Source organism: Syngnathus scovelli, chromosome 4, assembly GCF_024217435.2.
Source record: "Syngnathus scovelli strain Florida chromosome 4, RoL_Ssco_1.2, whole genome shotgun sequence".
Lineage (NCBI taxonomy): Eukaryota > Metazoa > Chordata > Actinopteri > Syngnathiformes > Syngnathidae > Syngnathus > Syngnathus scovelli.
Genome location: NC_090850.1, coordinates 20,823,754 through 20,849,407, shown reverse-complemented (window position 1 = coordinate 20,849,407; position 25,654 = coordinate 20,823,754). Strand labels below are relative to the sequence as shown.

At 45.0% G+C, this 25,654-nt stretch overlaps 2 protein-coding genes across 6 annotated transcripts; one reads left to right on the top strand and one right to left on the bottom strand.

The window, feature by feature from the left end:
- Positions 1-18: 18 nt before the first annotated feature.
- LOC125966710 (homeobox-containing protein 1) lies at positions 19-4,425 on the top strand. Of its 3 annotated transcripts, none has more exons than XM_049717123.2 (9): positions 19-226; positions 832-1,233; positions 1,359-1,444; positions 1,511-1,621; positions 1,706-1,865; positions 1,941-2,023; positions 2,092-2,187; positions 2,281-2,363; positions 2,443-4,425. In XM_049717123.2, exons 2-9 carry the CDS (start codon positions 833-835, stop codon positions 2,626-2,628), a joined length of 1,206 nt encoding a protein of 401 aa, XP_049573080.1. In that variant the 5' UTR covers positions 19-226; position 832; the 3' UTR covers positions 2,629-4,425. The 3 variants fall into 3 exon arrangements, with proteins under 3 accessions (XP_049573080.1, XP_049573078.1, XP_049573079.1); XM_049717121.2 differs by having other exon boundaries at positions 2,275-2,363; XM_049717122.2 differs by having other exon boundaries at positions 20-226; positions 2,278-2,363.
- Positions 4,426-4,635: 210 nt separating this feature from the next.
- On the bottom strand, positions 4,636-25,457 carry kif13ba (kinesin family member 13Ba). 3 transcript variants are annotated; one of them, XM_049717037.2, is made up of 37 exons: positions 24,773-25,457; positions 20,744-20,837; positions 18,100-18,112; positions 17,851-17,911; positions 17,407-17,499; positions 17,080-17,260; positions 16,578-16,665; positions 16,362-16,496; positions 15,579-15,691; positions 15,108-15,219; positions 14,826-15,038; positions 14,648-14,758; positions 14,406-14,540; positions 14,210-14,343; positions 14,030-14,116; positions 13,779-13,960; positions 13,371-13,650; positions 13,103-13,265; positions 12,818-12,973; positions 12,602-12,751; positions 12,346-12,471; positions 11,946-12,277; positions 11,684-11,816; positions 11,460-11,612; positions 11,284-11,383; positions 11,085-11,211; positions 10,953-11,008; positions 10,695-10,819; positions 10,348-10,623; positions 10,116-10,268; positions 9,916-9,993; positions 9,387-9,437; positions 9,083-9,257; positions 8,698-8,828; positions 8,393-8,455; positions 7,656-8,082; positions 4,636-7,499 (listed from the first exon to the last, which is right to left on the bottom strand). In XM_049717037.2, exons 1-37 carry the CDS (start codon positions 24,840-24,842, stop codon positions 7,312-7,314), a joined length of 5,265 nt encoding a protein of 1,754 aa, XP_049572994.1. In that variant the 5' UTR covers positions 24,843-25,457; the 3' UTR covers positions 4,636-7,311. The 3 variants fall into 3 exon arrangements, with proteins under 3 accessions (XP_049572994.1, XP_049572996.1, XP_049572997.1); XM_049717039.2 differs by having other exon boundaries at positions 8,698-8,795; XM_049717040.2 differs by having other exon boundaries at positions 8,393-8,452; positions 8,698-8,795.
- Between the last annotated feature and the right edge of the window lie 197 nt (positions 25,458-25,654).

The window sequence follows — 25,654 nt, the reverse complement described above, 5'->3', positions numbered from 1 at the left end:
AACGAATTGTTCACTCACGAGCCAACACTAGTCCCTTGCGGCGCAGTGTCAAACATGGCGCCTGGAGCGCTGACAATAGGCCAATCTCCCTGACGGTGGGTTGAAGCCCAAATGCAGTCAAGACAAGACGTTATTGACGGGGAAATGAACGTAATACGAGTGCTCCGTCTCCATTGACACTTGCAACAAAAACATTTGCGGAGTACTGTCGACTGGAATAAGGAAGGTAAGTTTCGAGCCGCTGCAGTGTTTATAACGCTGTCATAACATTAGCCCGCTTGATTTCCGTCTCTCGGCGAAGTGCTGGCGGCCAAGCCCCCTTTAATCACCCCGTAGTTCTGCTACCTTTTGCCCAGATGTTGACATACAGGCTCCCAAACTAATAAACTTTCGTCTCTCTCGGTTAATTAAGAGTTTACCTCTTATTCGGCATCTTTGCATTCCACCTCGCAGCAGTGATTTAGACGCACCGCTGCTCATCTTCGTCATGTACAAAAGCAATGAAGACAAAGTGTCTCAGTCGCACAGTGTTCTAAGTAGTAGAAAATCAGGTGTTTTTTCAATGGACTTTCGTGTGAGAAGGAAAAGTTAAAACAGCGCTGTTCTTCAGCATGGCATCTTATTACTTAGTCCGATTTTGTTTTTGTCGAATAATAAATATTAATAATGATTGCAATTTGCCAATGTGTCAAATTGTTATAGTATAACGCTAACCACTGCTGAGGAGGACTTTCTCGATGTCAGATTTTTTTTCATTGTCTGGTATCGGTACCTTTTTAAGTTGGTAAGTGTTGAGGAGTATCAGAAATGTATTTCTCTCCTTTCTTCCAGGATGTTCCAGCATTGTGAGGAGCCTCGCTTTACTATTGAGCAGATCGACCTCCTCCAGAGGCTCAGGAGGACGGGCATCAGCCAGGCCGAGCTACTCCATGCTCTGGACACCTTAGACCACCTGGACCGCCCTCACAGACGGGCCTCAAAACACCAGCTGTCTTCCGACGCCCCGCCTTCGTCTTCCAGTGCCGCCACTCAGACGGTCTTCTCCAACGGCCGTCTATCGCCAAGTAGCTTTGATGTAACCTTGCCCGTAGCCATGGCAACGGTAGCTCAGACCAACGGGAAGATGTCGCCGCTGACCAGGTTTCCTCTTGTGGGCGGCGGCTCGGTGGGCTTCGGGTTTGAGGCGGGCGACGACGACGCAGATGTCGATGAGAAAGTGGAAGACTTGATGAGGTAGGAGCCGTGTGGAATGGGTTTTACAATGAACCCTAGCTACCGAGTCAGGGACCTGACCTGACCCGGAATAGTGATTCTCAAATTGAAAGAGAAAAACAAAACCTGCATGCTTCCGCTTGTAGGAGAAACAGCAGTGTCATGAAGGAGGAGATCAAATCCTTCCTGGCCAGCAGGCGTATCTCCCAGGCCGTGGTTGCACAGGTGACAGGTGCGTGTCGCCTAAACCCCCCTTCTTCCCTTAAGTGAAAGCTCACCTGTCCTGGTCCTCTTGCAGGAATTAGTCAGAGTCGCATCTCCCACTGGTTACTGCAGCAAGGGTCTGACCTCAGCGAACAGAAGAAACGAGCCTTCTTCAGATGGTATCAGCTGGAGAAGAGCAACCCTGGTCAGCAACATTGTGTTTACATGTATTTTTTGTTTGTATTTTTTGGGGGGAAACAAAAATGACAATATGTGTCTGGCACATCAGGCGCCACACTCGCCATGCATAGCGCCCCACTGACTCTGGAGGACGTGGTGATGGACTGGCACCAGGCCCCGCCCACATTCGCCCCTGCTCCAGGGGGCTTTCGCCTACGCCGGGGGAACAGATTCACCTGGAGGAAAGAGTGTCTGGCCCTCATGGAAAGGTAACGTTACAGATTGCTGCATGGCCAAGTGACATGACTCCATTATTCATTGTGTGTGCATACATACACATGCAGCTACTTCAGTGACAATCAGTATCCCGACGAGGCAAGGAGGGAGGAGATCTCCATGGCTTGCAACGCCGTCATTCAGAAACCAGGTGGGTTCAGATCTTGACTCGATCCCCGCCTGCTCCTTGGCATCCAGAAAAACAAGCGTGTGTTTTAGGAAAAAAGCTTCTGGACTTTGAGAAGGTGACGTCCCTGAAAGTGTACAACTGGTTTGCCAATCGTCGCAAGGACATGAAGAGACGTGCCAACATCGGTAACGTCTTCCTCTGTGACCCGCTATGTGTATTTTCGGTTTTATTCAAATGTTCATAAGATGTGAGGAATGTGTGTGTTCTCGAAGAAGCAGCCATCTTGGAGAACCACAGCATCGACGTGCAAAGTCCTGGAGGTCAGTCCAACGGTGACGAAGCGGACGGCAACGATGAGCAGGTTTACAAGAATATCAAAATCTTCTGACTGGCTTCTCGTGAAGCACAGAAGAACTCCAGCGTGTCCTTTCCCGCGGCAGGTTCCCACGTTGATGCCCAGCTGGGTGGCCGCCCTGGGCCGAGGGGCCACGTCCGGGCCGACGGGCTGCTCCCTGACTGGCCTCCAGGACGAGCAGAGTCTGGAGAAGACGACGATAGACGGAGTGGACGGGGCCGGCTTAACGTTGGTGGATGACATCAAGACGGAGGTGACGGAAGATGACTGAAAAGAGGTGACGTCATGAATTTGAATGCAAAGATTTGAGCAGAAGCCCAAATAGCAACCCGCTCAACGAGAGTTCACGATGACCGAGATGACGTTCGTCACACTGTGATCACAACGGTGCAGCCTCAAAACCAAAACAAAGCTTTTTTTTTTCCTGACGTTGCATTTTCGTGGCGTACCAAGAACAAAACAAAGGTTGCGTCTCGTGACCTGACATCAGCGGAAGCTGTAACAACGTGCTTTTTAGAGACAGTTAAACCACAAAAAATTCACAGTATTAATATTAAAAAAAAAATCTTCAAATGAGTTTTAAAATTGGACAGACATTTAAAGGGAGGTCATTCCAGACCGGCACCTCATTTTTGTTTTGTTCTCAAACGCAACAATTACGCAACGGCCTTTTTGTCCCCATAACCACTATGATGTCACATATTAAAAATATGTATGACTTTATATACTATACATGTTTGCATATTAGTATATCCTATATAATATAAACTGCGTGGGTGCCACATTTTAATTCCACAAAAACGTGTTTCCATATTCCGGAACACAAAAGGAGCTTCCGTTGACAGAAGCCTAAGTGTTAACTTGTTATGTTTTTGTTTAGACACATCAAATGTGTGGAGTCACTCCAAAATGTCCCGTCATCATTTTTAATTTTTGCCTTATATGTGTTTAAATCACCAAGTGTCGATTCTTTGTTTATAAAGCTGCTTTATTTCCACTCGGTGGCCACGTGTAGCTGCTGAAAATGTTTCTAAAACAAATTGTAAAAGTTTTAATTAAGCATTGTTTCACTATTTTCCTCTTGTTGGCCTATTTCAACACTTTTACAATCCACTATGAATTTGCATTCAAGTGCCTCCTGTTGTCTGTGCTGTTGATGCAAAGACGACTTTTACGATGGCTCTGAAATGTCCAGATTCCTGAAACACTACCGCAAATACCTCAGTTTTTAATCCCATCGGACCTGGAAACACCCCCATAAGGTTAGACGATGGTACGTTCCAACAAAACCGGGCCATCGTAAATAGCTAATGTTCAACCCGTGTTGCAGTCGGAGAGGAATGTAGCTGACCATTATGAGTCAAAATAGGGGCGGAGCCAAAGGTTTTTCATTGTGGTGGGAAGGGTGACAAAACAGATCACCTTGAAACCCTAATGAAAAACCCTAACCCTAATTCGAAACCCTACCCTGTCTGTTTTCGGTGCAGCCCGCCTATTTCAAATCATCATCTCATCATCAAGCTTTGAAAAAGCTGATAAAAATTCTGATGATTTGAATCAGGTCGGGCTGCATTTTGAAACCCTAACACTAATTAGAAACCTTACCCTACTTTAAAACGACAAGCATGTCAAAGGGAACTGTAGCTCATTATTATAATTTGCAGTAAAAGTCTGATGGAGAGGGAGTAAAGGGAAGCGTGACTGACATTGAATCAATTGAGGAGCAGCCCATCAGTGCTCGATGGTGCCATTTCGGAGCTTTTCTATCACAGGTGCTCTTCTCACATAGTTTCAAGGTGTGTGTGATGCCTTCAGGTCAGGTCTGTTCACTTGACTTTTACTTACTTTCAGAAAATCAAACAAAAATTGCTGTAAAAAGTGACACTGTGGATTCATTTTGTATGAATGCACATGGGAAAATAAGGCTGGGTTGGAAAATGTGTGTTCTTTAGGCAATATGGAGAAAAATATGTTTATCATATATATCTTTGTTTTGTTCTTTGTTTTCAGTGCCTTGTTTGAATGATCAAACGTGTCAAAAAAAAAATACACAACTAATTGTACTGCATTGGTTTCCATCAGTTGCATGAGTTTGATTTGTTCTATTTTTACAGTTTTTATGCATTTTTGTTTTTATTCTATTTACAAGGGAATTAAAGCTACTCAAGCTTGGCCAGGTGACGTCTTATAATACAATACTAAAATAAATACATACAATAAATTCATTTTTAAACATTCATAGCATTACATTAGCACATTTGACATACTGAGTACTCCGTGAGCTTTCATTTTCCTTTATTCTCTGATCAGATAACTGTTCCGATGATACAAATTAAAAAAAACATGATAGCTGTTCCTATTCACAATACACATTCTCTCTTTGGATTGCAGCATAGTGACAGAAAATTAAATTAATAGGCAATCAAAACAAAAAAAATGAACACTTCTTTCCCCACTTTTTTACACACACGCACACACACACAAACATGATCGCTAATCTTTTGTGTTGATATGAAATGTTTGTCAGTTGCTGCGATATTAATGTCAAATCATATTCATCCCTTAGTAACAACAGAAAAACAAAGATTGTATTGCTTATTTGCACTTATGTTGACAACACACCAACACTTAAATAAAATAAATACAAGCAAAATGAAAATTTTAGGCGCCCCAATATGAGCCGAAAGAGTTTCCTGCAAAATTAGATGACACCTCTGAATGTGGGCAAAGCATGAATTACCGTTTTTTTTTTTTTCTTTTTTAAATGGCCACAAATGGCCTTTGTGAATTGCGATGATGTCAGTATGTGACAAGATTAAAAGTCAGAATTATTGTATGAAGTCTTGAAAACATGCACGAGGGGGGGAGACACTTAAAAAAATGCCGATATGAGAGACGACAGACTCTCCACGCCTATCAGGGACATTTTTGCGTAGACTAGAAACAATGTCAACGTCATGGAATTTTTTTTCCTGCTTCGGGTCGATTTTTTTACTACCTTCCAAGACCCAACGCGCACACATACACAAACATTTCCTCATTTCCTTTAAGTCATAATTTGATAAAAGCACTTCCGACCTAACCATCTGATACCTGCACTAACAACCTTGAAGTAACCATTTCATTACCTCCATTACTTTTTTCCTCTTGATTGCACCATTTCTTTTTTAAATAAAATGTTAAGATGACACTTTTACTGCAGTTAAAAAAAAAGAAAAAAAACACCACCTTATTTTGATTGTAGTATAACAAATTTTCCTATCAAAGGTTTTTCTCCTAAAATTAAATTAACAGCATTTATGTAACATTTCAACTATATTCTCGTAATAATGCAGCTTTACTCATGATATGACTTCACTTGCAGAAATGTATGACTTTTCTGTCAGAATATTATTTTGCTTTAATCTAGAACATTTCCCAATTGAATTTATTCAAAATATTATTTCTGTTTAGGAATTTGTGATTTGGGGAGTGAGGGGGTAAAATTCTGGCTTTTAAGTCATAAAAACAAATCTCATAGCTACACGTTTCTGCAAATGAAGATTTTTCTTGAAAAATGGTAATTTTTTTTGGTTAAATTTAGAAATGTGACATTTTTCACCACATTGTTTGTCGAAGATAATTTTAAATCAGGTGGCTGTCTGGTCCTAGGTGCTATTCATTCTTAGCAAAGTCACATGACAAAGTGCCTCACTCATCCTCCATTTGAAAGAAACAAAAATGAATGTGCGTGTCGACTACAACTAGATGGGAGTCACTCGGGAGTGTTTATAGCAGCGATTATTCAAAAAATCATTTGTGCAATTTAAAATTTTTTTTTTGTGTTAAATGGCAGTAAAGAAAAAAAGGCTTAGTTAAATGTGTGTGCCACAGAGGCTTGTGTATATTTAAATAGAAATAAACTAATTGTGATATGTCTCATAACACGCAAGGATCACACTAATGATTATTTAAAATTTCATTATTATAATTAGGGCCACAGTGAGAAGAAAATATAGTTTGATAATATGAGAATAAAGTAGTAACATCGAAAGAAGGTAACGCTAATGTTGCGAGTTGTACATAAGTCCAACGTCAGGCAGTGCATGAAAGAAAGTCATTTCTTTCCATGATTACCAGCAAAGTCAGATTGCTTCTTTTCGAGTGAAATTACCTTCGTAAACTGTGCATTTCACAAATACACAACATTATTTTCCTAAATGTCCAACTTCTGTTCTTGTCACTTTATGACTTTGTCATAAATGTACACTTAAAGAGTTGAGTCGCAACATTAAAAATTTGGTTTTGAGCAAAAGCCTAAAATTAGGTGCTTTCTAGGATTATTCGGTCCAAACTGTTTGATAAATTTTTTCAACTTTTTGTGATCCTGTGAAATTGCAAGATGCTAATGTTCCTTTGCAATTTTTGGCATCATCAGTGTGGCCCTAATAATTTTTCTGTGCACCCACAGACTCCGGACTTTCTATTTGCGTTGTGTATTACCGTCATCGTAACAATTTTCTGACAGGCCACAGTGACAAGTCATCACAACAAAAAAATCTGTTAAAAGTATACAAGGGCTTGGCAAATTGGCCATTTCCTATGTCGTCTCTGAAATGTACACTTTTCCTACAATACAACAGGAGGTTGTTCCTGCCTAAATAAGAGTCTTTTCAAAATAAGATGCACTTACTCACCCAACACGCAGGGCCTCGTGCGTCATCCTTGACGTCAACACGGAGCCAACAAGTTGACTTATTGCACACAATGGCAAAATTGCGCTCGCTCACTTGGTCACGCCCATCCTCGGTCCCTGAGACGGCCTCCGATGCAGCGACAGCAAGAGGAATTGTGGCTAGAGAAGCCAAACTGGCGAAAAAGCTAAAAAGAAAGCTCTTATCTTCTCCTGGCGGCGACACGAGGAGATTTCGGCTTTCCTCCGTCCAAGGAGCTCCGACACTCCGGGTCGCTGCTCTCAGCTGCTCCAGGACTTACGGTTGTCCCCTCGGAGGACGGGAACCCGGGCGGTGTTGGGAGCGGCGGGGGGGTCCGAGGCGCCTTGCCGGCTGTCCCGACAGCTCAGGCGCTCCGGCCGAACCAGAATGCCGTGCGCGGGCCGACATCGGAAGTAGCGGTGGCCGCCCACGCAGCCGTCGTGTTTACCTTGAAGGAAGAAACCAAAAGGTTGCGCAAGGCTCCTGTTCAGTGCCAAACTAACTTACTTTTGTATATTATATTTATACTTATTTAACTATATATAATGATTGGAAATGGATTATTTTGAGTTTATAATTTCACCGTCAAAAATCCACAACTCACCTGCGGGGGAGTCCAGCTCCACACCCACCCACACGCCCTCGGCAAAGTGCGTGGCCCCCACGTAGCGCACGGTGCCCGCCTTGCCGCTCCCGACGGTCACATGGGTGCCGTCCGTCAGCCAGTCGGGCAGGGCCGAGTCGTCGGGCGGCTTCTGTTCAGAAAGGAAGGGGCGTGCGGTCACGCCGTCGTGATTGGCGGCGAGCGCGGCCTCGAGGAGGAGGGAGGAGGACGACGAGGACGAGGAGGGGGGTTGCAGGACGTCCGACAGGGTCGCCGTGGAGACGCTGGCCGAGAAGTAGCCGCTGGACGATTGGCTGAGCGGGCTGAGGGGGGTGCCGTCATGCGGGTCATGCACGGTAAGAGGAGGGGCGTCGGTCGGGTCGGAGCGCCGCTCTTTGGCCGGCGGCGCTCGTGGGATGGGGGCGGCCTAGCGATGAGCGCCGGGGGCGGACCACACAAAACCAGCGTCAGACTCGCAATAGGCAACGTTTGTCTCGCAGATGTACTTGTCTTTTGTTGGGTCATAATCCTGTACAGTTATTTTGGAGCATACCTTTCAAAAATCAACCATTTACTAAAAATAAAATTTTGTACAAGTTGTTTTTAGTGATAGCCCTACTCTCAGGACTAAAATTTACCGGCACCAAGAAAACAGTTATATTTTAGGAGTTGAAAGTCTATTTAAAAGTAAATAAGAGCGTGACAACATAAGCAGGTGGAGTGTTGTGCATCCTCACCATGTCCACCTTGACTCTGGTGTCGTCGACCCCTGGTGGCGACATGATGCGAGGCATGTGCTGCTGGACGGACGACACAAAAAAACAAAACAGAAGCAAAGGTCAGGTTGGCTGACGAATTAATTATTTAACTTAATTAAATATTTGCTGGTTTCCATATGTAGTCATAAATGTTTTTTTCCAATAACAACACAACGATTTATTTCAAATTATTCTGCAGACCATTAAGTTAAAGATCGCAAACCCAAATTTGAGAACCACCGGTTTTGGTTGAAGGAAAAAGCACAGCGGCCATCTTTGCCCACCTGCTGGCCGTGCGGCGACGGCCTCAGCTCCTTCTTGTCATCGCGTGCCGGAAACAAAGACTTGAGCAGTTTGGGCATCTGCGGAACCAACGCCTTCACTGAAAGATAAGAGGCAGCAAGTCCTGAACGACCTGAGGGGGGGGGGAGGCGGAGAAGGAAGGAGGAGGCAAGGAATCAAGGAGGCAAAGGAGGTGTGATAGATTAGCAGAGAAGCATAGAACATGGCAGCAAAAAGACTGGGGAAAAAAATGCATTGCAATCAATCAAACTGATGATTCATTCATTCTTCATTTTTGCAAAAACCATGAGCTCATCGTCAGAAGAAGCAGCAGCTGCAGAAGAAGATGAAGCTGAAGAACAATGATGGCATGGTGGTGATGGCTACCTTGCTCTGGCTCCTGGTTGTGTGGGGAGGTGACGGCATTCGAGGAGGGCGGCGGCGGTGGCGACGGTTGCTGCGGCGCCACGGGGTAATAGGTGGAGGGTGACGAAGCTGGACGGGGGAGCGTGCGATGGTACGCTGACGGCATGAAGATGTCCTGCTGACTCTCCCAGCGACCCTGAACACCACACATGCAGCCATGAAATACAGGAATTGACTTTCCTACTAAAGGAACATTTGTTTTCTTCTGAAGTATAAAAGATTCACTTTTTAGATTGTGCAAGTGTGTGTCCTGTTTGCGTGTTACCTTGTCCTCCATCAGGCAGGTGGTGGACAAGTCTTGTCGACTTCCAGACAGCTGTGGATGAAGAAAAACATCAAGCAAATATTATTCATGAGAAAAATAAAAGTGACAAAGGTGGAAATGTTGCTCTTGTTTTCTTGCCAGTAGGCACTTCTGACTGACAAAAAAAAAACATTTCTCAGACTTCATGTAGTCAAAGTGCTGATGTTGCAGATTGTGGCTTTTTTTTTTTGTGTGTTTGACAACTGCTGAAAATGAATGTCCTGATATATACTTGTAAAAACGTCTTTCTTCATAACTCTATTATCCAAGTAACACAGCGACTGCGTTGATTTCTTTTTTCATTGTAAAACTACCAACAGTTGAAGAAACCCAAATTGCTTACGTCATATACTAAAATTGCTGATGTTGAATATTGTGACTTCCTGTCTCTCGTGGTTTCCGAGAGGAATAGTGTAAAATTGGTGTTTTCCTGGAACTTCATTTACCTCAACATGACTTATTCAATGTGTTGGCTCTTTTCACATCTTACCCTGTTGACAGACGGAGAACTGAGACTCCGCCGGTTGCTTCGTCCTCTTGCGGCGAGCTGCTCCTTCACTGTCACCTCCTTCAACACACAAACAAAGAAATGTCAGATTATCTCCTAATAATCATATCAATATTATTTTTTTTTTAACGTATCCTCTTTACCTCGTCCTGCATTATGGTGGAATTTGTGTGGACGTGTACCTGTCTGAGTCGGTCCAGGGTGAGGATGTTCTCTAGACTGAGGACGCTGCGTAGGTACTTCTCAATGGCGGCTTCGTCGTCGGCCGACTCGCTGCTGTGAGCGCTGGCCGCGAGGCGGGCCAGCATCTCCCTGTCTTCTGAACCAGGAGCATCCTAACGAGGGGGAGAAAAAAAACATTTCGTTATTTTACCAAAGATTCCAGAGCTCACACAATATTTTTTCTGGCCTTACCCCAGGGATGTTGGAGACCACCTCAAAGGTGACGCCGCATCCAGGGATGGTGCTGCGCGTGGACATCCTCTTGAGGAAGTTGTGGGCAAAGCCCTGACGTCCGGGATTAACGTTGACGCAGATCCTCTTCCTGAGAACCAGCTGCATGTCGGCCGGGTGGCTGAGCTGCACCACCACGCGTACGGTGAGGTACACCCGGCTGTCGGGCCAAGCTCCCCCGCGGCTCAGCTGCGGGCACTCGTGGACGGTGGAGTCCCACGACGCCTCCGCCTTCACCTGGTAAGCGAGATTAAGATTGGAGGCCGACCAAAAGGAGTCAAGATTCCCTCCTTCCTCGTCGTCGTTACCTCGCCGTCGTAGTGTTTGACAATCTGCAGGTCGAAGAAGTCATCCTCGTCTTCGCCGCTCAGCGTGGCGTCCCAGCCTCCCGCGTCGGGAACCTCGAATTGGTCCTGGGAGCTCAGGTCGTCAGCTGTCATGAAATATGGACAGTTTATCTCAACCATTTCCTCCGAAATCTCCCATAATAACAATGATTTTTTTTAAAATTATGTATAAATAAAGCTTCTATCCTTAATTTTGCATATAACAAACATATGACGTACGTTTGAGGTTGAGGAAGAGGACTGGAATGTGCGTCTCCATGCCTGGAAGTGGAACCCTGTGGACAAACGAACAAGTCCAACTTTATCTTTTTTCAAACTGACTTTGACGCACGTAGCTAAATCAAAACATACCATTCCGCAGGTGCTCCAGGAATACCGCTGCCAGCAGAGGGCACCATGACAGCGTTCCTCTCTTCCGTCAGTGTCAAGCGCCATTCCAGCAGCTGAGCCTCCCTCTCTACGTCGTCCTCGTTTTTTTCTACACACAACAGTAACCGCGTCAACCACACATACATGCAACGGGCTGGTCTTGTGTGCGGCTGCGGCTGACCTGCTTTGCTGACCAGGCTCTGCAAGTGCTGGTCTAAGTACTCCTGCCTCTTGGTGAGCGCTGCCAACCACTGACGTCGCAAACGTTCTAGGTCTCTCTCCTGAGCGAGAAAATGCACAAAATAATTTTTAAAAAATCCATTTGCATTATTTTGCTATTTGTGACTGTTTTCCAACCTGATAACTGTCCATCTCATCTCCCTCTGGGCCGATGGTGCTGGTGATCTCCACGCAGCCCACCGACACAGCCAGCACGATCTCCGATATAAGCGGCATGGTGCCCGAGTCCTGAACGGAGCGCACGTCTACTTGGATTCTCCTCGCCTGACCCTGCGAGAATAAAAAGCCATGGAAGGATGGGTTAACTTTGGGAATGCTTCTGTAGGTAGATTCATCCGTACTTGTCGTAGCTGAAAGATTCCGCCGGTGTTGACGTCTCGGGCGGGAATGACTTCAACGGGGACAAAGTCTCCGTTCTCATTAATTTCCAGGATTTGGATCCAGAGTTCCAGCCGGCGCATTACCTCACTCCACCTGCGGGGCAAAAACAAGTTCTGCAATGAGATTTTTGGCACTCAGTCTTTTATTTTTTTCCTAAATTAGTTTCGGCTCTCTGAATGCTTTGTGAGACCTGAAATGTCCCCTGAGAAGAAAAAGCTTCACCTGTCTCGTAGCGTGCGCGTCTTGGCCTGGATGATGCTGAGGTCCCAGAGGGCCGGGTTCCTACCCGTGTCAGCCTGCCTGTGTCCAAACACCTCAATGGCCACGGCCCCTTCAGTCAGGTACTCGATGAAATCCTCCGACACGGACACGGCCAGCTCCTTGCAGCTGTCGAACACCACCATGCAGTGTGGGTCTTTGGTGCTGGGCGACGACGAGTGGGGGTCCACCTCGGGGGCCACGATGATGGGCTCGGGTTGGTCCCAGAAAGTGTATTGGCAGAAGACAAAGTTGGACAAATACTGGGGGAGACCGGTGGCCTGTAGAATTTTAATCTGGGGGAAACAAAAGATGAGGTAGATTCAGGACCATCATTGACACGTAGGCACCAGACATTTCTTACCATGCAGACAAGTTTGCGGTCCTGAATTTCTGATTCTGGATTATTGTCAGGATCATCTCCTCCCGCGATGTTGTCCTCCAGAGCCCCTCCAACCCTCACCACCTCCACATGGAGACGCCCAGCCACCTGATATAAAAAATAAACATAAAAACATTAAACTAATTGCAGAACTTCTAAAAAGTCCTGAAACTTGGTGTGTGTGTGGGATTATGCAAATGAGTCCAACTGCGATATGACAATGCATCAACATCCTTACCTCTCCTTTTTGGTTGATGATGGGCACAGCGTACTGCAGCTTGACGTCATAGAAAAGGCAGGACAAAAAGACGTTGGCCACGCCGATCAAGCTGTGGTTCTCTTGCTCATCAAAGAAAGGGTCGGCCCGACGAAAATATGAGCGCATCCCCTGGAAGCGAAGAGATCAGTTAAATCTCCCCGGGTTCCTTATGCCAATTCTTTACCGCTAACTTACCGGGTTGTCGCTGTCGTGCTGGTGGTAGTCCTGCCATTCTTGATAGAGCTCCCTCATGTCCACCAGGCGGTTCTCGGTCTTTTCTAAGCTCCAGATTTGTTTGCCGCGGCAGCGACGTCGCACCTGAATGGCGGGCTCGCTGAGCACGGCATCCCTCTGCACGCACCGTCATTAGCAGTTTGGTTAGCTTGATTTAGCAACTAGTCCCATCGTTTTTAATAAGGTGACTCAAAGTGACGCTTTAAATCAGAAATCTTAAATATGGCTGAATTTGAGGTTGGAGACCTTTTGGTTGGCGTTGAGGTTGTCTGAGGGGATCTGCAGAGTGACTCGGTACTCGGTGTGGCGTTCCAGCTCATCTGAGATGAAGCAGGCCTCTTGTACCAGGAGGTTGGCTCTCACTATTTGCTCTCGCAGACGCCTCAAGCTCCTCACCAACACAGCCTCCCTATGGGAGAACATTGGAAGCACAGGTAGAACAAGTCAGTTTAGTTTTGTGTTTCCACGGTCAAAAGTGAGTTCTTCTTTATTTTGATGTGGAATCTTCATGCACCTGTCTTCATTCCATTGTCTCAATCGGCTCTGAGCGCTGCTGGAGTGGCTCATGCCTCCCATGCTCAGCCTCTCCATACTTCGGTAGTGAGACTGCTGACCAGTGCCGGGCTGGCCAAATGCCGGCGGTCCCGGGGGGCCCGCGGACAGCCGGTCCGGATTAAGCTTGCGACGAAGCTGCTGTAACTCCTGCTCGTACATCTGCCTCTGGCGCTCCAAGGCTGAGCGTTTCTCCTCTTCGTGTTGCCTCTCCAGCGACTGTAGGACGCTCTGCATAGGGTCTGACGGGAAAAAAAAAAAAAAATGCATGTGAAAATAGGTCGTGGAATTTTTACATAGAAAAAAAACATTGCGAATGGAGGTCAGTGCTTCTGATGGTCAGAAGGACAACATTTTTTTTTTTGCTTACCATTGCTGCCCAGAGCCTTCATCATGACTTCAGTCTGAGCAAACTCGTAGGAGAAGCTGACCTCGCTGGACACTTCGCTGGCCGAGTCGCCGTCCGCATCAAGCTGCTCGCTGCTGCCGCTCTTCTTCATCACGCCCTCCTCATCCTCAACGGTTCGACCACGGCGCTTGGGAAGGTTGATCCTGCGCGGAAAAAAGGTTTGAAGTTTTGAACCTTCCACATACAGACACACAAAAACTGAGGGACAATACCTGAAGAAGTGATTGTTTCCCCAGAGGATTCGGTCGCCATGGTGAAGCTGTAGTGCACAGGTAGCCGGAGACCCATTCACACACGTCCTGGACACAGATTTATTTTGAATTAAATTTTACATTACCATTTTCTCATTCAGTAAATTAACCAAACTAAACTAAAATGTTTCTGGTCTTTACCGAGCGTTGGGGTATGGGGTGAGGATGACGGCAGCGTCGGCGTTGATGTCGATAACGCAGTGCTCGGCCTGGATGCCCATGCCGCACAGCTGGATGTCCTGGGAGTCTGCCGAACCCACCTGGGTGTGGTCCTCCTAAAAAAAAAAAGTTAAGATTAGCAGAATTCAGCGGTTAAATCAATTCATTGCGTGTGTACCTTTAAATAGTACACTAGTAGTTCGTTGAGTGCTGGGTCTGCGTTCAGGTTGACCAGGAAGCTTTTATCGTCGCCCACTTTGATGCCCGACGACTGGAGGGAAATGCCCAGACTCTCCAGCTGCTTCTGACGTGCCTACAAAAGGAATCAAATACATTTTGGGAAATTAGTTTTCCTCACTGTGCTGTCCAGTTTTCCATGTTAGTAGCCCTTTAATTTATAAATTTTGTTGTCGTGGTTACCTGAGCAACCTCCTCTGTTTTGCGAAGCTTATCCTCCCACGTGACGGTCATCTCGTGAATCAACTTCTCAGACTCTTCCAGGCGATCCTTGAGCTCTGGGGCTTTCAAAGACTGCACGGGGTGAAAAGTAATTAGGAGGTAGAGAAGATTTGGAGGTTTCTTCTCAAAGGGATCTCACCTCGGCTTGAGTGAGCTGCACTCGGAGTTTCTCCACCTCCTCACGTAGCTCCCGAATAATGCGAGCGTTGGGGTCCTCGTTGACCACGGCGTGGTTAACAATGCTCTTGGCCCGGTCGGCGTAGCGCAGCGTGGATAGCGTCTCTTCGTAATTGTCGGCCGCCGGGCTTACCGTCGCCACCATGGCCGTGCGGCTGTTACCGCCGAGACAGTCCTTCGAGAGCGGAAATGAGAATGTAAAACCAAGCAGAGCGAGAGGAGGCTAGCGAGCTCACGTTGGTACCTTCAGCAGCCACGTCAGAACAGAGTCTCGGTAAGGAACGAACTTGGTCTTGTTCTTGGCAGTTCCTTGCTCGGCCAGAGCGGAGATCACCAAGCCCAGTGTAGTCAGCGATCTGACAGACACGCAAACAAAGTCACGCTTTTTATCAGCTTTGAAAAGGGCTCAATAAACAAAATACTTTTTGGTTACAAAAAAAAAGGGTCTACAAAGTGGTGGAAAAATTCCAATTGATTTCCATGGCAAGTTAAGATACGGAATTTAATTTCAGCTTGAGGCATTAAAATGACTATAATAAGAAATTATTTTATTAAATCAAATATTTAAAAGAAAATGTATTCATATTATATTATATTATATTATTTTTTATTTTTTTTAAGCAGGAAAATGACTGTTGGAATTCATGGGGCTTTAATAGGAAATTGAAAGTAACTTAAAAGAAAGCAGTTGAGGTTTATGGCTACGTATGCATACTTGTTGATGTTGCTTCCTTCCTTGAGACGCTCTCCAGCCGCTCCGGTTTTGGCGGCTCGCTCGCTTCCGGCTAAGTCCACCAGACTCAGCCGACTCACTTTTTCACCACTTGTCTGTAAGAGAGCGAGGGATAGAGCGAAAAGGGGGAGGGGAGAAAGAAAGGGGGGGGGGGCAGAGGGTTCACGTGACTTGTAGCTCATTTACTGCATTAAAAAAAACATGTTTGGAGGCCATGAGCACTGTTGATGATGTTGCTCGACAATACAAAAGGCTATTGTGAGTCGCCCATCCACGGAGTCTGCGCGATATGTTTACGACTCGGAAGAGGACAACTCGTGGAAATTTGGGCTGATGGAAATTTTTGGTGGCTTTTTTTTTTTGTCACTAATCTTGTACAAGATTCTCTGTTTTCCACTGCAAATCCAAATGTCAAATTCCGTCTCTTCAATTAGAAGATACTAAGATGAAATTCAAATATTTATATCCTATATATATCCACATTTGATTTAAACTTTTTTTTCCCCATTAACGCTGCCGTGTCCAAATTGCCACTTGGGAGCGAAAAAAAAAACTGGTCCCTTGAACCCTCCCGTGTAAATCCAGCCATGTTTGCTCAATGACAAACAAAACAAAGCAGAGTAGGACTCGGGCAGCCTTGGAAACAGTCGACGGCTGTTAATTATTAACGTAATGTGCCATTGGCTGTTTTGCGGCCGTTAATGGGAGCGACGGGTAAAATCAGTGAGGCTTGGGGCTCCACGCATCTTTGTGTTTGTACCTTACCCCAGACTGCACGTCCGTCAGGGTGTGCGTGAGGATGATGTTGAAGACGGCGTGGGATCGACTGCTCTCCTCGTTCATGTTGGTGGCGGCAACAGTGCGAGACTTGTTCCCCTCTGACATCAGCACCTCGATGTCCTGTCAATGGTTAATTGGCCTCTTAATTATTCATGCCATAATTGGGTGAATTGACGTCAAAGAAAGGTATAGCAAGGTCACCTTGTAGCTTGCAACAGCTAGCCGAGAGAGACCGTCCACATATGGACCCAGCACTTTATGTTCTCTTACTCTCAGCGTTTGTCTGCCCCTGGAAAGAAAACAAGAACGGTGAACAATGGAGACTCGCATCGAGATTCTGGCGGTTCCGACCGCACGACCGCAGCGTTCCCTGACCCTCATTCAGGCCGAGAACTTCATCAATGGCAAAGCACATATGGTTGTCAGATGGTCTGCTCTTTCTTTGACCTCAACGAGGATAGAGTTTAAAGGTCCGACCAAGTCAAAGGTCAGGTCGTCAGCAGCAAGCCAGTGGTGCTGATTTAGTGTTGGACATGACCTGAAGTCCACCAAGAACAACTTCCAAAACCAGTGACCACACACGCAACAGCTGGTCTTGGCCAGCAATCTATCACTTTCTTAACATCACATGTTCAGAAATTTTCCAACAGGGGAGACTCATGTTTTTTTAATTTTTATGGAACTAGAAATTAAATTACCGTACCCTTTGGGGTCCAGCAGATCTCGAACCTTTTCATTGTAGATCTCCATGTAGGAGACCTCTACTGTAAACTTCTCCTGCTCACGCTGCTCCTTCTGCGTGCGCTCAAACAAAGCGCTGCAGAGGCGGGGGATGAGCCCCGGCTGGTCCACCGAACCCATCATGGTGTAGGACTTTCCGGAACCTACACAGGTAAAGAGGACATCCAAAATGACATGGGGTTGTAGTATAGTGAAACACTCGGAGAACGCAGAAACTAGAAATGCACAGCCATAGATGACCACAATATTTATTTTTTTAAGTTCCAAGTGATTAAAAAATAAAGTTTACCGGTTTGTCCGTAGGCAAAGATGCAGGCATTGTAGCCAAGGAAGGCGTTATGGAGAAGACTTTCTCCAAGGCACTGAAAGACCACCTCCTGACCTGGAGGGAGAAGCAGGTTGTTCTAGTCTTTTAAGTGTCAACATTTATGACAATATGTAAGGCTGAACAATGTATCATTTTCCGATCGAAATTATAATTACCGTATTCTCCAGACTATAAGTCGCTCCTGTATATAAGTCACACCCCTAGCCAAACTATATAAAAAAAAAAAACCCTGCGACTTATAGTCTGGAAAATACGGTAGCTTACTTTCATGTTTGTAAACGTTACTGCTTATTGTGAATATTACACTGAAGTTTGGTTTAATGAGACTTGTTCAATATCTGCCAGAAAGATCATTTTCCTAATTTTGTTCAGCCTTAGTGCTGGGGATGTTTTGGGCAAACCAACCAGCAAATTTCTCTTTGTCCGATTCGTCCATGGACCAGAAGCAGTAGTCGTAGGCAAAAACCTGGAGAGCACACGTAGGCAGGCAGATGTGAATAACCAAATGGTTGCTATGGTGTCTAATATGGCGTTTCCAATCGAGAGCCACTCCAACACAACCGTGTCTTTGTTTAAAGCCAGCGGTGACTCACGAGGAGCAGAAATGAGCTCACTGTTGACAGTTAAAATAAATAAATAAATAATCGGCATTACCTTGGACTGAGTCCTGGTGATGTTGCGCAGGGGGTCAAAGTGCACATGGAAAAAAGAGACAATAGATTTCATGCAGATTAGCAAGTGTCTGTTATTTATTTACAACAAAGAAACATAATCGCGTGTCTTTTGAAGACACAGAACCAAAAATAGCTTTCGACACCCGCCAACACTTTTTAGTTGACTGTGTGTGTGTTTGTTTACTTCCCAAGTGTGTAGCTGGAGGTCGTTTTGAATGAGATCGTGGGGGGAGGGGGGGTGTAAAGGGGTTAGTGGGTCGAGGTTATGATAAGAACTCAAAGTGACATTTAAAAGGCAGACCATAGCAGCCATTAGCATCTTTTGCTAATTGGTTGGTGGAGATGTAGCTTTCCCATTTTTAATGTGGGCAGAGAATGACGTCAGGGTTTTGTTCAGTGACCATGAAAAGGAGATTTTACTTGCAATTTGGGTAGCGACCACACAAACATAAGCAAGAAGAAAAAAAATGACGGATTGATGAAAACTTGACACCAAAACAGCAGATGGAAATTCCTCCGCTACCACAGACGTTTCTTTGTTGAGGAGTCGAAATTTCAAGTTAAAAGCATGTGAAAATCATCTCTGCGTGCTTCTTCAACCACATCTCGCTAAGTTCCGAGCCAAGGATTTAAGTTTTCACGTATGTTTCAACGGACATGCTTGACAATATGAAATCCGACAAAAACGGTATCCCTTCTACATCTTTTGTCCCACAAAGCCACCAGCACATGAACGCAAACATATGTTCCTCCTCACGCTTGTTGGCACCGGCGCCAAATGTACCAGACGGGCCATGTGACTTTGCGGGTAGTGACTGAGCAGTTCCTAAAAGGTCAAGATTTCCAAGCGTCATAACAGAGGATGTCCACAAAGCTCAGCAGACCACCTCAGTGAACATCTGAACAATTAGCTTTTATTTGAACTGTATTAATTTCTTTCCACCCATTTAGTTGAAATTATTTTAAACATGGACCGACGAATTCGAGGGCCTTTGTGAGCGTGGCAGGTTTGTGACGTTTGCTGCGATGACAGCTGTCGCGGCAGCTTTGAAGACGGAGGTTGAGAAGACTCGTCTTCGCCCTTGTGCGCCTATTAATGAGGTAAGCCATCACTCGCCCCCCCCCAAATGAGGAGCGAGAATTAGATGGTCCGGAAAGCCGCGGGCTTGCTCCTCCACTCTCATCACCGTCATTTAGAAAATGTCTTAACGCATGGTTGCTTCCACACCCCCCCTTGCTACTGTTCTTGCATTGTTCTTTCAGCCCGAGCCCTCTTGCTGGGAATGTACCATTCAAGGCCGCGTGGGGAGAAACGGAGCGAGACTGGAATGTTAAACCGAAGCGGAGTTGGCGCAGATGTAATAATGATGGCGGCCGCATGCATTTCAAGCCAATTTTTTTTCTTCCATAATTTATCTTCTACAGACTCGAGAGCGAGTGATGATTGTCACCAGCTAACTTGACTGATTACAATCAATAAACACCCACGTTTAATATTATTGATTGATTGTATTGCTGATTTAGGAAAAATGGCTTGTTACCAATTTATTTAAGTTACTTCATAATGGTGAGTTATGAAATCAATGAATGATTGTATTTATTAATATCAATTAATTATTTACCCAGTCCTGCTTGTCATACAAGGTCATCTGACAAATCCATCATCAAAATAATAGCTAAAGAATGATCCCAGGGGAAGACGGGGATTACACCAACCGGCCTTACGTGACCCATTTATCCATTTGTGCTGGACATATCGCTAGCCTCTAAATCCAAAAACAAATGTGTGCTAACGTGCTAACGACGGGGGCGCTCGGCGTGCTGCGGCTGCACCTGCAGCATCGCAGCACGTCGTCTCCCCCCCCTCCCACGCTGCCTGTCGCCGAGTAAACGCTTTTTCCTCCCTTTATGCAAATGTGCAAAAAAAAAAAGAGAAGCATCTGCGCGGCGAGGCCGAGCACTCTCGCCGCTTCCACTGCCTTTTGTCAGCCCCACAGGCGGCCGAAGAAACTACAGCCGGGCTCTTGTTCGCCTCCATATAAAAGTCACCAGGGGGAAGGTTTATGGTCGACAGATGCTCCGGTGAATGAGCCCGTGGAGTTCCAACGCTGGAGGAAAGGGGCTTGGCAGGCGCGGGAGTCGACCCGGAGTTAACCTAAACAAAGCCGTTTATTGTTGCCACAGAAACGGAAGACTTGAGAAAAAAGGGAGGAAGTCAAAGTGGTGGGAGAAAGACAGGCCGAGTGGAGTCCACGTGCAAACGTCTGGTCTCTGTCTGTCTTCCAGGCCGAGACCGAGGTCTCAAACGCTGCCTCGTTCCCTTAATTTCTTTTTTCCAGTCTGTTCCACTAGTCAGTCACAAGATCCTTTCTTCCGACACAGATGATTTCCTCTGAATATGGAGTCGGGCTGTTGATTTTGCCATTTCATGAGGGACGGACGGGGGGAGGGGTGATTAAACTTTGTCCCCTTCGGAGTTTTTGTGGTGGATTGGCTGTTGATAATAAATTGACGGGATTGGTGTATTTCCTGCCAACTGCTGCATGACGACAACGCTGCATTTCGGCTAACCATGAGCGAGTGACACGCTAACACTTCCAAAGCATCGTGAAGAACCAACATACCTGGAATCGCCCTTGCCCAGGTTGGTCAAGGCGGGATGGAGGACGGTCTGGTTCTTCACCATCTCCACCACGCACTTGGTGTTTAATTCCTTTTCTGCAGACAGGACAGGACAAAAGTGTTTGGATTCAGATGCTATTGTGTGAAATTAGGATTTACGGCATAAATCTCGATTTCCATGTGACAGAGGCGAATAATCATTGTAGTGTAGCGTGTCAAGTTAATCGATCACGTGATGTTTGCGCAAGCGCCACATGCAGAGACTTGCGCTCGAAATGGCTAATTTGCAGACAAAGCAATAATTGGGAAGTTGGCTAACGTTGATCACGAGCTAGCGTAAACTGTAAAAAAAACACAATAATTGGGGAATATTCTTTTGGAAAATGGGAGAGGCAGAATCTGAACAATGACCTTGTAAATTGGACTTTAAGATAATCAATAGAGCAGGACACACAGTTGACGTGACCCCCAAAGTGTTTGTTTGATAACCAAAAGTTGGACAGTCAGATGGACCGGTTTTAATATTTGGTCCACTCGGTGATATTGACTGAAAATAAACGAATATTTGATATGAAAATAGAAGGTGGGAGTCTTTTCTCTCCTGTTCAACGCACCTTCCTCTGGAATTCGCTGCAGACAGATGTTTGATTCACTCAGCTATGGTTTGAAATAGAAAATCTCCTCACCGTAATAAAATCTGCCTGCTAGCAAGACATGCGTGAACAAGCTCAGACGATGATGATTTTCTTGTCTTCTTTTTTTTTTTAGTTTTTATGACAGGGAAAAAAACAACTAGTTGTTTTGCCAAAAATAATGAATTGAATCATTTATCAAAGCAATCAACACATATTTTGATAATCGATTAATCATTTAGAGACCCTATTTCATTTAAAATTGTCCAAATAATTCAAATTAAATCATCCAGTAATTTAAGCATTTCAGACTGATTATTGTTGTATTTTTTTTTTCAAAATAAGACAATGAGAAACATTTTACTTTGAAAAAGTGAGAAATAATTTCTTGCCAATTTTCTGACCAAACCAGGAACTGAATCATTATTTAAGTTTGCGTTTTCTGCACTGTTAGTAGACATGATATCATGTGGGAATTAAAACTTTTAAATCAACAATTATTAAAATAATTAATAGTTGCAGGCCTATTTGGAACAGCACTGTACTGGTTGTACTGGTCTTGGTTTGGAATTGAAACTCCACCAAAGCGGACACACCTTGGTTTGGAATTTCAACGCGACAGAACCTCCTTAATTTGGAACGGGAACGAAAAAGATTTTGGTTTGGACTTGCTCCATTTTGGTTTGGGCCCGTACCGGGTTCCTGTGTAATCATCACCATAAATGCAAATGGAAAAAAAAATCCGCCTTCCAATTTTCATTGGCCGTTTTTCTCCCGTATCGTCGTGACTACGAGGGAACGCCAGAAAGCCGATTGGTTGATCCGGGAAGGCCGCGGCCATGGGAACACAGAGGCTATTACGCAACATCGGCAAATATTCCCTCCAACTCACTCCCTTCCTGCCTTTGTCCCGTTTTGCCCGCCATTCCTCAACCTGGATTGAACCACTCCTTAAAAACAAGACTGTGCAGTGGCTACTTTGAATGTGAAGCTTAAGTTTGGTAACTGCTGACCATGTGATTATTACCAATAACATAACTCATCTAATGACAGTGGAACCAAAAATTTGTTCACACAAATCATAAAAACATTGAAAAAGGTTCATATCAGACAATAATAATGTGTATTATCAAAAAATTGAGCATCACTGGTTTCAAATAAAAACATTTTAAACCTAATTTGTACAGTGAATAAAATGTTTTAAGACTGAGCAAATAAATTCACTTTAGATGGTTTGCTAGTGCTTTTTTTTTTTTTTAGAACAACTTATAAATGAACCAGTGTCTTGTCTTGTCTTCAAGCTGTGAGCAAGCTTCTTTGAATCTTTTTTTCTTTCGCTCTTTTTTAAAGAACATGCTCGTGTTCTGACATCAACACAGAGGCTCCGTTCAGTCAGAAACGTTCCGGTTTGGAAACGTGGCAACTGCTGCTGCTGTTTCCAAAATCTTTTCCAAAACCATCCTGCCGCATGGACAGTCGAGCCAGATTTATCAAAGTTGAGTCACATATCTGAAGGCACAACTGGAGTTTCTTTTTCAGCGTTACCCCAAAATCTCAAAGGGGAGCATTTTTCCAGCATTTCCTCTCTACCAGGTAACAACAAGCTGTCAGCGCTCTTCTCTCGTGCCCGGCCGGCGTTCCTCGCAGCTTGATTTAGGAACCGGTGACTGCGCGAGCTCCACTGCGGGAATGTCTAGACGCATTGACTCAGGCCCGGCTGACAATGATGCCGTCCTCCTTGACTTCAAGCGACGCCCGCGTTGGCAGCTGGCCAGGCATGACGGCGTGAATCGTCTGACGTGATTTAATGATGACAAAAAAGGGGCGGCGGGCATTAAAAGTGTCGAGCGCACTACCCCCCCGAGCAGCTGTTGCTGCCGATTTACTGGCGGGCGTGCGTCAGCCGTGTTTTTGCCTTCGTTTGAGTTAGACGCGGTTAACAAAAGTAAATAAAGATATAAATAAATGGCCGCCATACACATCCGAATGCTTTTGCAAGCTGCTGTCAAATGCATGCCAAAGCAACAGGTGGTGCTTGAAACTTAGGAGCTGCAGAGTCAACATATGGAAGAGTCAATGTTTGATAATATCGATATTTTCCGGAGGGGAGGGGCATCAACAAAACAGTGGCTGGGTGATTCATTGATTCATTCTCAACATAACAACAGTTGCCAACAGATGATCCGTTGGCAACTTAGGGATTTGCTCACTATATTTAGGAACTTTTCCATCCCCTGCTGACTTCTTGAAATGATTTGTTTATATAGACGAGTGACCTAATTTTGACTAAAACAAAATGAGCGGAACCACTTTTCTATTGTTGTGCATATAAGGACAAAGGAGACTGGTGGAAGGCAGTCAGAAAAACAAGGTGCCCAGTTTACTGCAGGGATTTACGCAAAACAGTGGAAACTTTTAACTTCCAAGCTATAAATATTTTGCAGATCTTGCTTTGACAGCTTGGTAAATACATAAATACATATTACAGAGAAGTGTAACTGTCTCATGCTCTAGCTACACGCCTACGCCGTGAACAAACACAGTGCGGCTCAGCCTGTCGTGATCATGAGTATCCGTCTAAACTCTTACTGCATTTGTTAGTGTCGATGTCGGATTTTATTCAGTCGGAAAGCCACTGGTGATATTTTGTGGCTTTTTGGCCACTGGTCCTTTGGGAACAGGATTTGCTGAGTTGGCACAGTGAGTCATAACGGCCAGCAGAATGTGGACACAAAATCAAAGCTTTACTTGGGGAGGATTGGAAATTTCAATATCAGTGCGACAGTTTATTTTATTTTAAATATTATTTGTGCTTCCTGATTTTATTTCCCATGATGCATTTCTTCATCTACTTTGTTACTAACCTGTAAGCTTCAGATCTGTTGACTTCCATTTAAACTTAGAATGGTTTCAGACAGCTAACAGAAGTCAACCATCTTTACATGACAACAGAGATTTAACAATGTTTATCACAATATTATTATTACTGCCCATAGGGAAAACAGTTTTGACGCCATACTGTGTTCCCAAACTTAAGTGGTGACAGTAATTTCACCGTTAATTTAAAAAAAAAATGTGATTTAAAAAGTTACCGATGACAAAATGTTTACTAGATGGTGTTTTCAATCCTTTTTGACGTTTTCAATAAAGGCTGGGAGACACTGTAGATACACGTGACGGCAACATGATGCTTCCCATCGTTAAAACGTCCAAGGTCGTATATCAAAACAAAAAAAGAAAGAAAGAAAGAAAATAATCGCAGTCAAAACCACGCCGATGACAACCAAACCTTCTTAGGGGAATTAATCAAAATGACACATACTTGTCAATTAGCAAACCCATCTTGACATAGGGGTGCTAATGTAAAAGAATGCATTTCCCAATTAAAGTGTCGCTCACCTCTCCTGTTCATGGGCCGAACGCGGACCGCCACCTTGACGTTGGAGTCGTCCAGGCTGGGCTCGACCATGCTGGCTGCTTTTACCCGAGCGGATCAGCTCGTCCTCGGCGTCACGATCATCCAAATACCCAAACCCCCGCTGGCTGTTCCGCTAGCAGCCAGCTAGCTTCTCCGCCCGGCTCTGCTGCTCCACACACCGGGCATCACCACGGGTGTGTTGGGGACGGGGGATATCTCGCAGGAAATCCTTTACCGCCACTTAACTTCTTCTTTTAGTCATAGTAAAGACTTAAAAGGAAGACTATGATAAAAAAAAAAATGGGGAAAGCGGTGCTATTTATTCGCGTTTAGCATGCCACAAGCTAATTTGACAGGCGAGGAAAAAAAAAAAAAACATGCTAACCAAAACGAGCTGAGGAGGGGACGCCGAAGTCGCCCGGCCGAGCCAGGAAGGCGGTCATTATTGCTAATTTCCTCGCTAACATCTTCAGACGACCGTCGTTTTGCGGTAAACACGCCGCGTAGGAGTCGTCCCGTTACTTGGCACCGTTAATCAACACGGTAGAGCGACGGAGAAGTGAGCGGAAAAAAAAGCACCGCCCGCCCGGCGATGATCTTCACGACATTCCCAAACACGTAACGCATTACCCTCCTCTTCCTCCATTTCCTCCGCCTTGTGTGTCAAGTTACACGCCAACTTTACCATTCGCACATCCGGTTTGGTCTTAAAGACTTCAAACAAAGACAGTCAGACAAACGGAAATTATTTTAAACTACTAAATATTGTCAACTTAATATTTATTGTAGTTTTCAAATTGGAATGACTTGTGTTATGCTGAGATTTACCGTTTTTTTGACTGGAATTACTAATTAGAAATAAT